Source organism: Leptonotus elevatus, chromosome 3 (assembly GCF_054856555.1).
Source record: "Leptonotus elevatus isolate MCC_2025b chromosome 3, RoL_Lele_1.0, whole genome shotgun sequence".
Lineage (NCBI taxonomy): Eukaryota > Metazoa > Chordata > Actinopteri > Syngnathiformes > Syngnathidae > Leptonotus > Leptonotus elevatus.
The window spans coordinates 4,468,541-4,488,142 of NC_141241.1; the positions used below are offsets into that span (position 1 = coordinate 4,468,541).

The 19,602-nt window shown below is 42.9% G+C and overlaps 1 protein-coding gene and 1 long non-coding RNA gene across 3 annotated transcripts; one reads left to right on the top strand and one right to left on the bottom strand.

Moving 5' to 3' along the window:
- Nucleotides 1-5,871: 5,871 nt before the first annotated feature.
- On the bottom strand, nt 5,872-11,603 carry LOC147176688 (uncharacterized). Of its 2 annotated transcripts, none has more exons than XR_015094453.1 (3): nt 11,414-11,603; nt 6,031-6,110; nt 5,872-5,913 (listed from the first exon to the last, which is right to left on the bottom strand). It is a non-coding gene; the product is annotated as an uncharacterized LOC147176688 (long non-coding RNA). The 2 variants fall into 2 exon arrangements; XR_015094452.1 differs by having other exon boundaries at nt 5,872-5,945.
- Nucleotides 11,604-14,112: 2,509 nt separating this feature from the next.
- On the top strand, nt 14,113-18,270 carry dbx1a (developing brain homeobox 1a). The gene is made up of 4 exons (XM_086072278.1): nt 14,113-14,514; nt 14,607-14,711; nt 16,397-16,596; nt 17,637-18,270. Exons 1-4 carry the CDS (start codon nt 14,184-14,186, stop codon nt 17,913-17,915), a joined length of 915 nt encoding a protein of 304 aa, XP_085928404.1. The 5' UTR covers nt 14,113-14,183; the 3' UTR covers nt 17,916-18,270.
- Nucleotides 18,271-19,602: the final 1,332 nt, after the last annotated feature.

The window sequence follows — 19,602 nt, forward strand, 5'->3', positions numbered from 1 at the left end:
ACCAATTACAGGATTTACGGAAGATCTTGCATAGAGCTGGGCACTCCGCAATCTCGCAAAGGAAGATTAAGGCTTTTGAGATGAAATGCTACCGTCGTTAACTGAGCATCCCGTAGTGTACATAACACACAGAAAACCAACAAATCCATCAAAAGTGAGATGCAGCCATTGAAACCCACAAGCACAAAACTCCTTCATCAAGCCATGATCTCCAACTCTCACTGGAGCGGTTCACAGCAGAGTGCGAAGCGGTCGGGATGAAGATCAACACCTCCAAATCTGAGACAATGGTCCTCAGTCGGAAAAGGGTGCCATGCCCCCTCTACGGGGTCAGGGATGAGATCCCGACCCAAGTGGAGGAGTTCAAGAATCTTGGGGTCTTGTGTAGGGTTGAGGGCAGGGTGGAGCGGGAGATTGACAGACGGATCGGTGCAGCGGCTGCAGTGTCACTGGTCGGCCATCTTAGGACAGGGGACTGCTCATGTGCGTTGTAATGTGGTGGGTGGTTAAGTGGATGATTTACACGCTAAAATACTCGTAACGCGCTGAATTTTTGACGGAATTACATATCGATTGGTTTATTACTAACCTTGTTCACGTGGCTATGTTTCAGGCTGAACTTTTAAAACTCTGAGGAGTTTTACCAACGTGGCATTGTTGTGTCATCTCTTGTGTCATATCTAACAAGAAAAATGAAAATCGATTGAGAATTTGTGGGAGTTGCACAATTTAAAGTTACAGCGAGTCCTCGAGTTATGGACGAGTTACGTTCCTATGCTGGTGATGCAACCCAAATTTCGACTTAGGTCGGATTTCACCATTAAAGTCGATATCTACATCAAAATATTTTGTACAGTAATTAAAAAAAAAAAACACACATTTGTGCGAGCCGGAAGATGCCGGAACCAATATTTTGTGTTTCTGCACGGACATTCATTCCTGACGGAAAGTGGAACTGATGGAACCTAAACACGGAGATGTGACGCGCCTGATTACTGTGGGAAATGAACGAAAAAGAAGGTGGTACGGAAAAGGCACGAGCGCCGTAAAGTCAAAAGGACTCCGTGTATTTCAAAGTCTGTGTTCCATTGACTGTAATGTTATGAGTAGTGGAGCAGCCCTTTCCCAAGATGGCCGCCCTGTGTCGACGTTACTTCTCATTGGTTGTCTAGTGTTTTTATAGATATCTATGCCTACGCTACGATCCTATACTAAGTCATAGGAACACTACAACTCGAATGGATATGTTTTCCAGGAACTTGGGAGAACGTAAGGTCAGAACAATTATTTTGAAGCTGACCTCTCGTGTCATTACACCACAAAACTGCAGAGTAAAAATTAGCATTAAGTCAAAACAAGGTCAAGGATGGGGCATTGTGGTTCTCCCCAACCATGATTTTATTGACAATTCATCTCATGAGCGCTGCTTTAATTTTCATCTTTTCCCTACCGACACCATGTGAGAGAACTTAAAACATGAATTACCCTTACGCTTTCCCAATAAGACACTATGCAAACTCGCATTTCCATTCTTAAACCGTTCCTCGGACAGCCCACCGCCATAAATCCGCATCGTCTAAGCTTTATATGTAAAACCAATTGGCAAAGGTTGGTGAACGTTGCCTCCTTATGGCGCAGCCCAGTTGAATCCATTCAAATTCAGCTTGCATAGTGGTGGCGCAAAGCTTTGCATTTTCCTCGGTCCTGTGGGACCTGAGCCCAGTCTGGCCTACCTTTGTGTGGCCCGCAGCCGCGTGGACCTTGGGGAGGTTTTGTTGCTGTGATCAGGCGAATGATACAAAAACAGCATTTACACCAACCTGGTTCTCCCCATCAGATTTACCTTCAAGCTGTTGCCCTTCTGCTCCTATTCTGAACGCTAATTCCTCAAGTCCTAACCTGACTTGGGTTTCCTGATTTACTAGATCACACCCAGAGTTTATACTTTCAAGAGAAATACGTACAGATGGTGGGGTATTGAAGTAGATTATTTTTCTGTTACAGTTCTATTGAGAGAAAGTAAGACGACTCAAAGATTATTTTCTTTTTAGTGGCGCATTTGGGCACTTCAAAATCTCCACAAACAAAAGATCCAATATAGGCTCCCCTAAAAAAAGACACTTTGAGCCCCTCCGACCCCCGCCCTCATCAGTGTTTCAATCATCTCATGCACTTGTGAGGAACTGTGGCGAAATTCGTCTGCTTAGAAACCCACAAGTGCCTTAATTAAAACTTCATCCTCTTTCCAAATCCTCCTCTGGTTTTTATTCTCTGCCACTCATCCTCCCTCCTCTGCCAGGGCTTCATCTCATCCAGCAGACAGAAGGGGGGGGGGGGGGGGGCATCGTTGACTTGCACTCCAACACTTTTACTTGATCATCGGCCTCAATAGAGAGTCCCGCTTAGATACAATGACAGTGCAAATTAAAAGGAATGACTGTCCAAATTAAATCAAGCAAGGCAAGCCCATACAGCTCGGCCCTCAGTCTGAGCTAAGATCGCTCCCCTGCTCGCCCCTCCCCGGTCCCCCGCAACTCTTCAAGACCTTCTCATAAGGGAGAAGTGAACAGAGAGAATGAATGGAGGTTTTCTTCGCAGTCCTCCTTGAGATGCTCCTTCTTGCTAATTAACTGGGCCTCTTTTGTCATCTCCTGTGAGGACGGAGAAGCTCGGTGCGCTCAATGGCGCTTTCTGAATCGGCAAAGCCTCGCCAACTGTCTTCTGCTCTCATGCTCGCTTCAATCTGCTCTTTTGTCACATGTTGCAATAGTGCATGAATTGATACCGCTTTTCATTAATTAGATCGTTGTGCTTGATCAGTGCCATTATTTCGGCTCGGTTCTATGAATTTTCATATGAAAGCGGAGTAAAAACATTGGTCTGACAGAGTGCATGTGAATGCAGCTGTGAGGTGTGGGCTGCGTTGCGCCGGCATTTGCAAATCCCTAAAATATTGCTGTCGTGATGAATGTATGTTTACTTCACACTCCGTGAATGCAGTACTGTACAGTATTTGCACAGATGCATTTTTTCCTGACCTTCACTTTCTCAGAGTGCACGAATGACTGCAGAGGATTTACATCAAAAGAGAATCCTCGATTAACCATGCATCCCCCCTCTTACAACAACTGGTCGCCATAATTTATATTCCATCTGTTGGCATTTGGGACTTTGTCTGAGATCTTGGACACATGTCGTAAAGCTAATCGGGTTGGACTTGGCGACTGTGACGATGAGATCTGCTTCTGTCATGATCAATTAGTCTCTCTTCATCGGCCAGGAAAGTCAAGCAGAACATTGGAAAGGCAAAACGATGGGAAAGGAAAAGTGTAGTTGGAATCATCCGAGTTTTCTGCAAAAGATTTAAAGCCAACCAAGTGGAACCCAAGTATTCATCTCTGTGAGTGGTTGCACAGGTACTATGCCTCAGTCCTAACATTGTATGTGCAAGGTGTAAGAGCTGGTAAAGATTCTTCCATCCTTCACCCGACTCGTATTTGACCACATGCAAGTGTTAATGGCTCCCCTCAAACTTTGAGTCAAATGTTCACATTCTGGCTATAGAGATGGAGTGGACTCTCTCTCAGACCATTGTTCTCTTCTTGACCTCAAACGTTCTCTCATTTTGGCCCTGCGGAGCAGAGGTCACACTGCAATCGGTGACCTTTAACCTGGCCTGATCTATTGGGATTTTGCACAAGTGCAAGAGCTTTGTAGGACTTGGTAGCTAAAAAATAATATACTCAAAAGTATTTTGGAATAAAAACCGCAGTACTGAATCACTGTGAATGGGGGACCAGAAGAAGGTGATTCCAAATTCCAGGACTATGATTTTGCCTAGCAGTTGTTTTTGGAAAAGAGGACTTTTTGCATTTTCGATAATGAATTCACATGCATGGTGTTCCACAGGGTTCGATTCTGGGGCCTCTGCTGTTTTCATTCTATCTATTTCACCTGGGTTCCATCTTAAGAAAACAGTGGTAGTGGGTTTTAAAGTGCTCTATAAATATAGAGTTGAGTTGAGTGACGGGAGTCAGCGTCCTAACTGCATGATTTGCAATGCCAGGCAATTCTAGTCTAGAACAACTATAGCTATCTAGCAAAACCAAAGGAACTCTTCCGGTAGATGGGGAATTCAAGAACAAAACACTTGAAGAGAGCCAGATTCGATGAAAAGAATACCCTCCTCCCTCTTCATTTTGTTCACCTATAAACCCTACGCCAATGTCTTGAATAAAAAAAATAATAATAATCACATTTGTTTTTCAATAAAGAGGGGTTCGGTGAATGTGCATAGGAAACTAGTGGGATTCAGTACCTCCAACAAGGTTAAAAACCACTGATGTAAAGTCATTTCTTGTCTGTTAGGTTCAAAGTGGTCTGAGATCAGCAAGCTGAGTCCGACAGAAACTTGATGGTTGGTGGAACTGACAAGCCGAAAGAAGGGTAGTTAAGACCTGTTAGAGCAGAGGGCACCTCACCTATGGCTTATCACAACCCCTATAAGCCAATGAGGGGATCACTTTCGGGCCACAATGAGACTAGTGATAATCAGCAAAGGCCACTGCTCCATTATGTGACATTCAAATGAAGTTTTGGACTGCTGCAGGATTCAGACCTGGGGGGTCTGCTGAGTGCAAAGTCAGTCACAACGCATTATTGCTGTTTGTCTGACCAAAGACCCTGACCGTCCCGATGGTCATCATGCCTCACAGACTTTCAACAGGTTCAATGGACCAGCTGATGGTCCACATCCGGGTTGAGGAAACCCAAAAATCGCTGTGTCGGACATACTGTGTCGACAAACTCGGTCCTCAAGGTCCGGCGTCCTGCAGGTTTTGGAGGTTTCCCTGCTGCAACACAGCTGATTCCAATCAACAGGATTGTTACCAAGCTTATGCAGAGCTTGCTGATGAGCTGATCATATATCAACTGTGTTGGAGAAGGGAAACATCCAAAACCTGCAGGACTCCGGCCCTCGAGGACCGAGTGTGGCCACCCCTGACGTAACGTGTACCGTACAACGTCACTGAAAGCCTCATCCTCACCCCAAGCATTAGTCTGTGACGGCGAATTGACATACATGTCAACACTAAAAAGCAACACTAAAATCATTACTGGACTGTTAGCTCAGTAAGTTAGACGTTAGTCTCCCGACCAGACGATCCGGGTTCGAGGCTCAGTTTTGTATTTTTTCGCTATTTAACATGGCCGATAGAGGTTGCTAAACTACAATACGTGACAGTAGGCCGTATTTTGCTGCATGATTTATGAATGCCTTACTTTGTGTTTGTTTTTGTTTTTTTAAATAAATACATCAGAATCATCTTTATTGGACAAGTATGTAAAAACTTGTCTCTGGTCGACTCGTATTGCAGTAACAAGCAACAATGACAAACAAAGATGTGACACGTAAGTACAGAAAGTCTTTACTTAATGCAAGGTTAACATTAGTGCTATACACTCTAAAAACCGTTGGGTCAAAAATAACCCAACTATGAGTAAAAAATGGACCGATCCTCTATTAATTTTGAAACAACTTTCTGGGTTGTTTTATACAGAATGACGCAATTTTTTTACCCAAATAAATAAATAAATGACGCAATTTATTTACCCAAATAAATAAATAAATGACCAATATTTATGAATTGTTTTACACTAAAAAAAAAGACCCATTTCTTGACTCAAAGTTGGGTCAAATTGACCCATAAAGTGGATCGGTCCATTTTTTACCCAACTGTTTTTAAGTGGAGCACCAACCAAGGACGACTATGCAAAAGTCGCGGAGAGTCATCAAGCAAATTGATAGCAAGAGGGAAGCGGCTACTGGAATGTCTACTGGGTTAGTGCACATAGTTTGATAGCGCCTACCTGAGGAAAGCAGCTGGAAGAGGTGGTGACCCGGATGATTATCTTCAGACGTGCATAGAAACAATCGGAGTTCACTTTACAAGGATTTTATAAAGGCTGTTTAGAGTGTGCATTTACTGTACTTAGCCCAAAAAGAGATCAAACTTTGCGGAAACTTGCCTTTTAAAGTTCCTGATTATGGACTCCACTGTTGGAACGGTTGTCCCGTCGGGTTGGAATGATTGTCCAGCCGTTTCATCCTGAACAGAACAAAAAACAGACACATCTTAAAGTTAGCCCTTTACCCTGCTTTGCTCATTTCCGTGACATCATGCCTGTTTATGTCGTTAATCTTACACTATGATGTACTATTGATTCATAACTGCCAAAATACTACATGGCAAGTTGCTTATTCATGACCACATAAATATTGTAGTTGTCCGACACGCCAAACAGAGCGGTCCAGGTTAGAGGTCACCTTCTGCAAACCTATACCAACACCACGGAAGAAAGTAGACATGGAAATAAGCCAAATGTTTTTGTTGCCGATCTTCGATTAAACACGAGAGGCCAAGTGCAAGAACTGCGCCCTTATTATGCTCAACTGGGACCCTTTCGAATGCGTGCACGCACACACACACACCCACACACGCGAGAGCGCACGCAAACAGACACTCGTGCAACAGGAGCAGCAGCCCTGAAAAGATCACTGCTTTCCTGCTGTTATGCAAATGCATCAAAACGCTTGAGTGAGAATTATATATGAATCCAATGAGGCTTTCTCTCTCTTTTAGGAATGCTTAGCCACAAGTGCTGAGAAGGCTCAATGGCAAGCGTCCGCTTCACTCCCTGGCCATGCGTATTATTCAGCTTGACGAGACGCAAACTGACATAAGCACCCGGGCTCACTTTCACCCACCGGCAATCCGATTATATGGCCAACGCGGCATCAATGCTGCAGGGCCAACAGGCAGTGAAGTCCGTCAAGCATCCCCTCCTCCACCCAAGCTCCTTCTTTTCCCCCATTCATACCTCCCTTCTTCAACAGTTAGCCATCCTATGGGCACACACACACACAATACACACACCTTCACGCCTCCAGACCCCAGTAAGCAAGAAACCACCATTTTATTTCTTCCTTTTTTTTTCCCCCGCTAAAAAGAATGCAGATTTTTAATGAATTTACCTCCCTTGACTTCACAATCAACATCTCGCTCACAAGCATATTAATACATCTTTCAAACATCTCCAGCTAACAAAGACAGTATTAGGCAGCTGCATGCGCTGGCCTCGTGAACCCCTGTTTCAGGCCTGCTCATTCCGTATTACTCTCATATATCTATATCAAATAGCAGGTTGGCCTGAGGAGAGTCATGGCTAATGTCACCAGGGCACTTCTTTCGCTAAACCGATGTTGACAACCACACAAGTCGGCCTTCTTTAACGTGCTGCGTAGTGACGCTTGGGTGCTCAGACGGGGCAGCGGGTGTTTACATGACGCCGTGGCCAGAAAGACTGCCCGCAGGTGCTGACTGAGGAGGGGGATGGGGGGGGGGGGGGTGCACCTCGCAAATCGCCCTGCGTCCGTGAAACTAATGTAGAGATGAGATTAAATTTGCGGTGGGGAACATTTGCATTTTGCAATTGATTCACACTGTGTCACTGTGACAAATTGTGAGCGTGTGTGTGTGTGTGTGTGTGTGTGTGTGTGTTGGGGGTGTGCAACGCTCATCCCGGGGCTCCTCACAAGGACGTAATGGAACATCACGACTGGATTAGTCAAACTAGAAGCTTTGCTTTCATAGCAGCACACCTGACTCAAGAGTACTCCTGAGCTGATGCTATTTGACATAAGGCACAAGAGAATTGAAATGTTGATATTGTATTCTACTCTCTAAAAACAGTTGGGTTAAAAAAAAAAAAGGGCCAATTTCACCCAACTTTCTGGGTTCTCTTGTAGAAAACGGCCCAATATTTTTGATTGTTTTATTTTTTTTTCTTCTTCTACAAACTAAACTAAAATCATGGGTCAAATTGATTGACCCAAGTAATGGTTTGATCCATTTATTTATTTATTTTTTTACACAAATTGGGTTATTTTTGGTACATTAAACCTTCAAATATTGCAATTTGTGCACTCAAAAAACATTTGGGTAAAAAAATAAGCCAATTTGGGTCAAAAAGGGACTGATACACTATTTAGGTCAATTTGACACAACTGTGTGTGTCCCCCGCCCCAATTTCAGGGTTTTGAACCAAGTGGCCCTTATGTCCCTTTTTTTTTACCAAACTGTTTTTAGAGTGCATGTTTGGGGGGGGGGGGGTCATTTGGGTTCAGAGCAAATAATCAGAGTGCACTTTTTTTTCTTTTTTCTTTTTACTTGCATACAGAAGTTGAATGAGTACTACTTTTTTTTTTTACACAACATTTGAGTAACCCAACTTTTGGGGTTATTAATCAAACTGGAAAAGATTAGTTCAATTTCTCAACCCACAAAAAGACCTGCAAAATGTAATTGTTTTGTATAAAAAAAGGGTTAAAAAATGTAGTTGCTTTGTGGGTTATAATCATTTGACCCAACTTTTGGGCTTCAATGAATAACCCAAAAAGCTGGGTCAGTCCATTTCGACCCAATATGGGTTATTTGTTTTTTACAGTGTACACTCTAAAACCGTCGGGTTAAGAATGAACCAAAAAAAAAAAACATACACTTTAGAAAACAGTTGCGTCAAAAAGAGACAGAACTGCAACTTGGGTCAATGTGACCCAATTTTTGTGAGTGGTTCAGAAGAAAACACCCCAAAATTGAAAAAAACCCAAAAACATAAGTTTTGTCAAGTTGACCGAAGTGGTGGATCGCTCCCGTTTTGACCCAAATTGGGTTGTTTTTTACCCAATTTTTAGAGTACACAAATTGCAATATTTGAAAATGGGGTTCATGTTCCACCTGCTTCTTACATCACAAGCAAGGATTTGGAGTCAGCGGACAACTATGTTTCCTCTGCACCCCTCTGTTTTGTCTGATATTAATGAGCAATTAACTCTGCATACATGGTCATGGACAATGCTTTTGGTTGTCAGATTATGCTAATGACGGTGGATGTGCCTGCAGCGTGTGAATAGGGATGGTTGCGGTCTCCCTCTGAGATAGGAAAATGATATGCAAACTGTAGCAACATGCGGATTAGGCCACCGCTCAACATCTATCCTGATGATGGATCTCTGATATACTTTAAGACAAGGAAGTATGGTCCCACTTTGCAATAATAAAATGAAAACAATTGAAAGAGTTTGACTTTGATTGTTTGAAAAACATTTTTTTTTTTAGATTGCATTGCAATATTGTGAGCTGGAAAAGTCCAACTGAAATCGTTGAAGTTGGATGAGAGGGAAAGAGAAAAAAAAACTAAGTTGAACTCCCCGGGCCAAGTCAGAGGGAACAGGTGCAGCGCGAGTTCATACAGAGCGCTTTGTGCACTGACATGGCACTCGTCCATTTGGTGAGAAGGGGAGGGGAGGGGGCATGTTTAATACAAAGTTAATATCAATTTAATGCTTGTCACTGCGCCTGTGAGTCTTGGGGCTTGGCTAATTCGCTCGTGTTGTGAGGGGCTTTTGCGCCGCCTGCGCCAGATGCTGCGAGACCTTGGCCGCTGCCCGTGAAGCGAGGTGAAGCCGCGGCCAAAAAAACCCCGAGTGGGAATTCATGTTAAGGTGATAACGAGGAGGACACATCGAAATGAACTGAAATAGAGATTTAGTAGTCATCACGTGGAAGCGGCAAAGTTGGGACAACTAATGTAGCGCCAATGTGAGCAAGCAAAGAGACAATTTAATTAGCGATAGACAGATTATTGGTTGGGACGGTTGTCAGTGCCAAATATTGGCAATGCATCAGCCATTTTTTTTTTGTGTGTGTGTGTTTTTGGGGTTGTTGTTTTTTTACTTTACAAATATGAAGTCCAATAAAGCTGCTATCTCACTGACCAGTGAAAACTTGCGAACTTAGCGAATTTTGTCTTTTCGTCAGGGTTTGTAAAATGTTACAAAAGGTTGCAAAGATGTTAACAGACCAGTTTTTTTTGTTACAAAGAAGATGTGAACACGTTCAGACAATTTTTCACTGCCTGTAAACATCTTTGGAAAACATTTACAAACCCTGACAAAAACCCAAAGTTCGCTAAATTTGCAGATGTTTGTCGAGATAGCATTTTAAAAAATCAATCTAAAACCGGGTTAACTTCAGGGAACATTTTATTTTTATTTTATATCTATTTTATTCAAAATTCCACTTAAACTTTATAAGAGGGGCTGCCGAGCAGTCTATTATCTACATTTTTAAAATTAAAAGAAAAAACTTTTACTTTTTAACAAACACGCTTAATAGCATTCAACAAAGCTCAGTTTTTGTTTTGTTTTTTACACTAATGTTTTACTACATATTGGCTCTTAATATGGGTTATCATCAGTCTCCTTGACGAATAACTAATAATAATCGTATCAGCCCTGGAAAAGACATATCGGTCTATCACTAAATTTAATGTTGAAAGTTGTTTGCAATTTTCATTAGCAATTGGCGTTTTGAAATGTATATAACTTATTATGATGTGTATATATATATTATTCTAAATGCAGTATTGTACACACAAAAAATATCTATAATGTTGCTCAGGGCTCCACGTACGACCAATCACGGATCAGCTTGCAAACGTCACCTAACCAAACCCAGAAAACAGGTGATCCATGATTGGTCGTTATCCAAGCCCTGAGGCAACTGTGGCAAAATGGCCGCCCCCTGAGATGGATACAAATAGCTAGATTGTGCAGTTTAATTCATATTCCACAAACAAAATATTAATCAGAATGCCGTGTTAAGGTCCAGTGCTGGTTCTGGCATGGCCGCCACAATTTGGCTCGAGTCGCCACCCAAAAAGGCTTAATGTCAGACCCTGTTAACATTAAGCTAGCAGACTTTCATTAGATGTAATTATATGGTTTGGGTGGACAGTTTGATGTTTGAATACAAAGTTGACCAATGAACTGCTTATTTAGCGTCTTATTTGGAGATCGGCGCAAGAATGAAGACAGGCATTAAGGGCTACTTTAAAATGTATTTTAGTGCATTTTAATACATTAAAGTGTGGGCGGGTGGGGTAAAACTACATGGTGACTGGTCGTGCGGTGTCACACGAGGCTCCAACCAGTCAGCACAATCTGTCGCTCCACGGCCTGCTGAAAAGACTGGGAGTTCCCTCGCCTAACTGCGCCCACGTCACCAATAAATAACGAGGGAATAATAAACAGTAACCACCTGCCGGACTCACGGCACAATGGGACGATCCATGGAGGGGCTCTCATGCATGCGTAACATACTCAGCCCCCCCTTTTCACTTAACGCAGCAGAAACACATACAGCACAATGGTGGAGTTCATCTATTTACTAAACTGGACGGTCGGCCTTTTCTGTTAAAGAATGCAGACGTGCGATCGAAAATATTGGCAAATATTTTCTTTTGTAATGCGTGTAAAATACAGTAGTAGGCTACAGTAGGCCAAACTCACCTGGCGCTGTCGTGGGGAAAAGTCGTCGTTGTGTGTCAAACATTTTCGGGTTTTTTTTTAGCCACAGGTCTTTGCTACATGCTAATCCAGGCATGATGACGTCAGCGCCATTTTGGGGGCGGTGGACCATACCACTTTCAATGCCACGCAATGGGGGTAGATGCCACGGACTTCCGACTTCCGGGTTTCATACGTCAGCGTCGTGTCCGGCCACTGATGGCCGCGTTCCAACACTCGCACCCCAACCCCTGCCTCTCAACTCTCTGAAATGTTTCGGACAACTGAGACAGACACGCTACAAACTCGCACGCGCCCACGGGAACGCGCAACCTCGTGTGAAAACCAGAATGTCGGAGGTCTCGTCTCCTCCGTGGCATGTGCCCCATAAAGCTACTATTTTTAAATATTGATTAGTGGACACCAAAATCTGTATAAATAGTATTTTTAAAATGCACTCGTGTTGGGAGAACTTACAATAAATTAATAATTATTATTATAATATTACTATTCCATATATCCATTTTCTGTATAGCCTATATTATCCTCGGGTCCTGGTTATTATTATTATTATTATTATTATCTCATTGCACTCTAATAAAGTCATTTAGGCAAAGAAGCACGTGACTGCGGGGTAACCTAACGCGTCATTGTCGTGCGAATTTGAATCTATATATGCATACGGTATCTTTCGGGTTCAAAACGCACGCACATTAGCAACGTCGGGGGGGCCATGTTTGCTAAAATGCTGTAACTTGCAGATGGAAGCTGATAGTGAGTGTGAGATTGTGGGTGTTAAGAGGAGTGGTCTTGGTGGGGACGAGGAGCTTTGGGTGTTGTTAATGTGTTCGCGATGTGCTTTTAATGGATCTAATTGAGCCTCGGGCAGCTGTTTTAAGAGGGTCGGTTTGGACGAGGCAAGCCAGCAAAGCTCATAGAAATTCGTCTCGGTCAGGCCGGGCCGCCCATGCTTCCTGCTAACCATCTGCTTAACTCGTACAAAAGGAGGATTTTGGGGAGCCAAGTAAAGGAATATAGGTTCATAATTTTAAAAAAAAAAAAAAAAAAAAAAAAGCTTTGAAAGCGTGCTCGCTTCTCGGGGGTGTCTGTGTTGTGGACGGAGGGTCGTGCGCGCGTGCACGCCGAGCCCCTGATAGGCGTTGAGTGATGTGCAAAGGTTCATTTCACGGGGGCGTTCCCTCGGAATTATTACACTATGGACGCTTTCAAAGTAACTGATGTTGGACCACTCATATTCCAGTGTATCGTTTATAAAAAATGCAAACCGTTCCAATCTGCTCGTAACTGTTTACAAAATTTCATTTATATATGAAAATGGCCTTTTACGCACACGAAAAATATTGATATTTTATATCTTAATTAAATTGTTATATAACCTAATAATATTTGTACTAAAATAACGCGTAGGCGATTATTTGAGATAATAGAATTTCTTTGGAGTTTTTTGGGTGAATTCATTCATTATAACTTTAGGCCTATATTGACGTTCCCATTTTTTTGTGAACTGAAATGTAATTAAAAATTCTAATTGTAAGATATTTGTTTTTTTTTTAGTTTTCATGGAAATTGCCATGCATTTTCTGTGCGCGCGGTGTATTTTTGTCCCGATGTTCTCCTTGAACGCGTCTGCGTTGTAAAGCTGACAGAACACAACGATCAGGATCCAAGTGGCATTAATAAGAGTTTTATTTGAGCGCTCAGCGTCCGCTCATATGAATGCGTTTTAAATCAAATCACAGATGCACTTTTATTCAGCCGGTTAAAATAGCAGAACAAAACCGTCTTTAGAAATAGCCCTATGCTTCTTTTGCCCCCCCCCCCCCACCCCTCCTCTACGTCTCTCTTGGAAGCGGGGAGAGGGAGGCAGAGAAAGGCCGTCCGAGGGGCGCCTCCTGCGCAGCTGAAGCTGACAGTTAAAGTTCATGCTCCTAACAGGATCAGGAGCGCACACTTCTCCTGTTGTGCGCGGCGAGCCGCGCCTGTGCACAAAGTGATATTTAACACATCTGTTAAAGCGTTTTGATAGCGGCAATCCCGTTAAGACATTATTCCATGACGAGGGCCAGATTGAGTGTTGAAAATCCCATGAAACCCTAAAAACTCATTTGCATTTTGGAAGCGTCTCGAGCGGGATGGGGAACTTTTTTTTTCCTTTTTTCGCGAACAAGTTATAGCATCTATGAGTGCAGAATCATACGTTATCTTTATTTTAATTTTATTATGATTATTTTTACAGTTGCAGGTTCCCCATTATACGCCCTGTGAAACATTTTCCATATACTTGTGAATGGGGGGGGGGGGGGAGTACTAAGCCCACACAAAATGAGACAATATGTAAAGATTGGTCTTTAATTAGGCAGCTTGCCTCGGCGCAACACAATACGGTGAAAGGAAAGTAGTCCATATGCAAAACTGATGAGTGGACCTCCTTTGTGGTGGCCACATTGTGTCTTGCTTGCTTATGAAGTCTAATGCAATCATAAATCGCGCCCCCCCAACCAATCGCGATGCACGAGAAGGGGGCTATGAAAGCGGCCCGTGAGGAGAACTTTGTTTGGTTCCATTGTTGAGCCTGTCAGACCCGAGAGGGGTGGGCGTCGGGGGGGAAGGGGGGGGTTGTGTGTGGGGGTCTCCTGCTATAAAGCCCCTGTGCCCACAGCGAGGAGAGCACAGAGGACTTTGCAGACACTCGACGACACAATCTCCCCTCGCTAAGACACGCGGAGTACTCCTGCAGGCACGAGTCGGGACCATGATGATCCCAAGCGTCATCGCGCCCCCCGCCCTCTACCCGGGCCTCTACCGGCCAGCGGCAGCCGCTCTCCCGCTTCACCACAGCTTTCCCGCCGCCTTGCCGACGCACTCCGGCTTCCTGGTGGAGGATCTACTGAGGATAAGCAGACCCGCAAGCTTCCTGAACCGGACGCCGCCGACAATTACCGCATCTTTCGCAGACGTGCGCGCCGATCGCGGTTCGAGCGCCGTGACGCGCGAGTCGTGCTTGCCCAAAACGTCAAGCGGCAAAGATGCCACTTTCCTCAAGTTTGGAGTGAGCGCCATCCTTGCGCCGTCGCCAAAGACACGTGAGTTGACCACGTTTTTTTTTTCTTCTTCCCCCCCCCCCCTGTCACGTCACCGTGCACCTGATTCTAACTTGTGTCACGTCCCTCCGCAGCACCCTCCCCCCCGACAGTCCACAGCATGCACGCCAAGAGCTTCCACGTGCCCTGCTTTGACGGAACATTCCAGCCCATGTTCAGGATGCCATATTTACACGCAGGTACGATCTCACCCCTCACCTCTCACCCAAAAAATAGGAAACACTGAAGAAGAAGCAAAAATGTGCTTCTCCAATGGCCTCTGGCCCAGACCCACCCACCTCCTAATTAACCAATTATCCCTAATCGTCACGCTCTAAATTAGAGGCGTGGTGGCCAGTTACAGCCCCCCAGCTTCCCATTGAGGGGCGTTTTTTTCGGTGGGTATTTTTTTCCCACAGAGCCCGGGGGGCCACCGGGCCGCAGTGGCTGCCAACAAAGCTTTTTTTCGGCACCGTGACCAATTTGGTCAGCCCCCACTGGGGCGAACCACCCACCCCGGAGAGTGACTTTTACCAGTCATGCACTAATTTCCCTATTAGGCGCCATTGAAAGATTTCTATATTCTCACAAGAGCACATAGAGCAGGGGTGTCAAAGTCATTTTTGTCCTGGGTCACCTTGTAGTTATGGTTTCCTCATTGTGAATTTGCAACAAATTGATGGATAACTACTTTTGAAAGTGGAGAAAGCATTTCTTCCACTGTTGCTATAGGAACACAACATTCTGATTAATACTGCGGCGCGTGTAGAATATGAATTAAGCAAGCAAATCCACCTGTTTTGATCGGTCTCCGGGGGCGGCCATTTTGTTGACTGTCACTCAGGTAACGACCAATCACGACTCACCTTTTTCTGGGTTCGGTCATGTGACGTTCGCAATCAGAATGCCCTGTTTTGCTAATATATATATTTATATATATATATATATTTTAAAACTTAAATGTCAAGTCAATTTATAATTTTGTTACAAAGTTTAGCAAGAAAATAAGTGAACACGTAGCCTATGACTTGTTGATGCAAAACTGTACCAAAAAAAAAAAAAAGGATGCCGGAAGTGGCCTCTGGCTTTAAATGTGACACCTGTGACAAAAGAGCGTCACGTAGGGACCGTTCCCGGTGTCCAATCAGAAACAACATGTCAAGGTACTTCTTGTTTCTAAAAAAGTTCATTAAAATGTCCCAGATGAGGATGTTTTTGCTTACAAGCTCCTCTCCTTTTTTTTCTCTTGCCTCTCCAGCGGGCCAATGGCGCGGTGAGATGAAGAATAATCTCTTAGAAAAGTCTATAAAAGTCTTTCATTCAGACTAATCATAATGGCGACGGAGTCCCTTTTATGGGCTCGCCTGAATGGGCCAACAAAGAAACTCAGCGTCTTCAATAGCTTTTCGTGTTCATTTAATGAAAATGATTTGAGGGCACCAATAAGAAGGAGAAGGGGGGCGAGGGGGGGGGGCGCCCCCCTTTTTGGGGGGCATCAGTATTCTGGTATGAGGTTGTGTTTAGTTTGAAAGTGTAAATCTCCTTTTGTGGTCGTAATATATGGCCTTCGCCGCCTGTCCAGAGTCTTTTCTGTGTTAGTTCATTACTACACAATTACCGTTCACGCTTTATTAACTCCTCTATCCGCCCACGCAGGCCTCCTTCAAGGAAAACGCTGCCTCGTTTACATACCAATGCTCTCAATGTGCTAATTAGTCACCTCGTGCCATTTCATAAAAAAAAAAAAAAAAACGAAAAAAAAAAAATACGGAGCAATAGTGCCAACACCCTCAATGATAACAATACATGCATGTGTCATTAAATTAGTGGCTTTGGTATTTACCCGTTTTTTTTTTTTTTTTTTTTTTGTATCGTTTTCTTGCAGCTTCTTCTGTCGTGCCAATCCCGGGAACCTTCTCGTGGCCCCTGGCCGCCCGAGGGAAGCCCCGCAGAGGGATGCTTCGGAGGGCCGTCTTCTCCGACGTGCAGCGCAAAGCTTTGGAGAAGATGTTCCAAAAACAGAAGTACATCAGCAAGCCGGACAGGAAGAAGCTGGCCTCCAAACTCGGCCTGAAAGACTCACAGGTAAAAACATCTCGATAGTATTGGACCTTTGTGGTCGTACTTAAATATTTACTGCAATTATAACTTGATAGTGTTAGTGATTAACAGCTTCGCCTTACAATTTTTCTTGCTACTATTATTAATTTAATGCAAATTTATATTTATTGCAAATTTTCAGACCAGCAACATTTTAAAAATAATAAGCCGATCGCAGAGTGATGACGTCACCACTTTGCGATACCTTTCTTTTAACGCTTACAATAATAAGAATAATACGAACATCGAACAACAAATTTAGACATTTTTAAATTTCTTGGGAACTTTTGAAAAGTTACTTCAATGCTAAAATACGTATACTCTAAACGACACCGTTTTCTGTTACTACCCTACATTGTAACTTGCTAAATTTATTTATGTTGAAATATTCCACCATACACGCATTGTTAAAATAAAAGGAATATAGAGATTAATAGTTTAAATAGCTATGATATAAATATGGGTACTGCAAACCTTAATTCAATGTGCAAATGAAACGTTTTGCCAAGCCAAGTACATAAATGAACAATGTTCTAAATATTTCGTTGTTGAATTCAGTCAATTGGAGTCACTGTGTAATAGCCTATGTAAAGATCTACGTTCTCAAACTTCAGTTTTCACATCATGAAAAAACAAAAAAACAAAAACAAAAAAAAAAACACTTAACTGTCATGTCAACACTATCATGACCAATATTAAAAGACAGTACAAACAATAATTGCTTAGATATATATGAGTGTTCATCTGAAATAAAACAAAACTGTACTTTATGATTCAATTAAAATGTAGAGTTTGCGCATAGACTATAAGTTAAATGAAAACTTTCCGAAATAAATCGATAAATTGCACATCAACTGAACTTTTGAACGGATCCTTTGACGCTATTTTGAGAACCACGGGTTGACGTAAATACGCGATGACGTCATCACACGCCGAAGCACCCCTTTCGCCAAAAACAAAACAAAAGCAAACAAAAATGCTTGTGTTGGCTCGCTCGTAACTTTTTTCCTCGTCTTCGACTACAGGTGAAGATTTGGTTCCAGAACCGACGGATGAAGTGGAGAAACTCGAAAGAGCGCGAGCTGCTCTCGTCCGGCGGCTGCCGCGAGCAGACGCTGCCCACCAAGGCCAACCCGCACCCGGACCTCAGCGACGTGGGCAAGAAGTCCGACGACGACGACGAGGACGACGAGGAGGCTTTCGGCAGGCAGACGACGGGCTCCTGCGGCGTGTCGTCTCCGTCGCTCTCCAGCAAGCACTCGGACTTCTCAGAGTCAGACGAAGAAGAGATCACAGTGTCGTAGAACTTTACACTCGCGAGACTTTTTCCCCTCAGAAAAACATTTGGAAGAAGATACCGTCCTGGCTCACGACCCCACCGACGCCATTTTGTTTCCAATATTAATGAAAAAGTTTCAAACGCGGCGATTGCGCTGCGCACGCGCACGCGCACTGGACGGGATCTGCTTCTGAGATACCATTTGCTGTTTTTGCACAGCTTCGTTCAAATGTACAGTGTTTTGTACAATTTTGTATGGAATTTTATGCCAATTGAGTTCATTTTACCTTCACCTTGAATAGAGTTGTTTATTGAAAAAGATGTAGCTATTTCATTAATAATTTATGTTGTATTATGTGGTGTATATATGTTCATTTTACTTTTTGTACAAATACCAAATAAACATGTTCACAATATATATTTGAGTGTGTCTTGTAAAAAAAAAAAAAAATGAGGTAAATGTGATACCAAATCCAATCATAAATAATCTTTTTTTTTTATTGAATCACAATAACTTAAGACTAAGACAGTGATATCAGAATCTCAGCAATGACAAAAAGCACCACAGTGCTCGGATTTTTAAGAGACTGTACACAAAATACTCATTTTTCAAGTACTGTAACAAATCCTCTAGAAAAGTGTAGTCCAAAAACCTGAAATATCATGAACTATTTACAAAGTTACAGTATTTTACATAGCAAAGAAGGCTAAACATTCATTGAGCTTGTAAGTAAAAAAAAAAAAAAACGGACAATAATTGTTAAATGCTTCAACATCAACACCTCTCCAGTCTCATTTGTGCTTACAAGGGCCCAGACAAACACACACACACGCACACACACAAACCATACAAATGGGCCACAAACGTGACGTGCTTCTCAGCAGTGGCATTCAGCTTTTGGCTTCCACTGACCATCCCGATGAATGTTGCATAGAATTGGTGACAAAAACATTGACATTGGATTGGAGCTCTGCTGGGCTACATGATTTTTTTTTTTTTTTTTTAACTGCTTGTCTGCCCAACCTAAAAGGCAGCTGTGAGGTTTCGAAAGAACGTTACAATAGTCTCTTACATGACCTTTAACCCCCATGCATTTAACCTCCAATCGGTTACATCCATCCATATAAACAAAAGCAGCATCTACTCCCCCTATAAATCGTGTAATAATCAAAACAGTATATGATCAAAGACTGTTACATGATGGGATGAGGTATAAAAGTAACAAACCAAGCATTCCACATTTGATTTGGAACAGCAAGCATATTCTAAATGTACCGTCGTGTTTCCCCCCCCCTCATTTCCAGTGGACCAAGTATGCAAATCCATGCAACTTTACTGCCCATTCACACAGCATTGGTGATGAATTGTCGACACTTCTCCTCAAAAACCTTGGAGAGAAATTCGACTCAGAGCCCTCGATGTTTACAGCCTTTGAGACCAAGAAAGAAAGAACCAAAACACGTTTGCTTTTTTTTTTTTTTTTGGAAAAACAAAAGAAAAGTAAGGCATTTTTGTTTGAACTGAGTACAGCACCGGTGGATTTTTGTGCAACAAATGACTATGATGATATGAAGAACTTGTGAGGAGGTAAAAGTACTAACTACAAAACACAACATGCAAAAGGATTTTAGCGCAAACATGGAATTAATGAAAATCTGTCCAATGACTTTAGGCCTATTTCACTTGTTTTTATTGTCTCATGACTCCCCCC

Excerpts from the sequence above, each read along its gene's own strand:
- dbx1a (XM_086072278.1), top strand. The coding sequence starts at position 14,184 with ATGATGATCCCAAGCGTCATCGCGCCCCCCGCCCTCTACCCGGGCCTC. Across the intron at positions 14,515-14,606 it reads TGCGCCGTCGCCAAAGACAC|CACCCTCCCCCCCGACAGTC; the intron begins GTGAGTTGACCA and ends GTCCCTCCGCAG. Across the intron at positions 16,597-17,636 it reads TCGGCCTGAAAGACTCACAG|GTGAAGATTTGGTTCCAGAA; the intron begins GTAAAAACATCT and ends CTTCGACTACAG.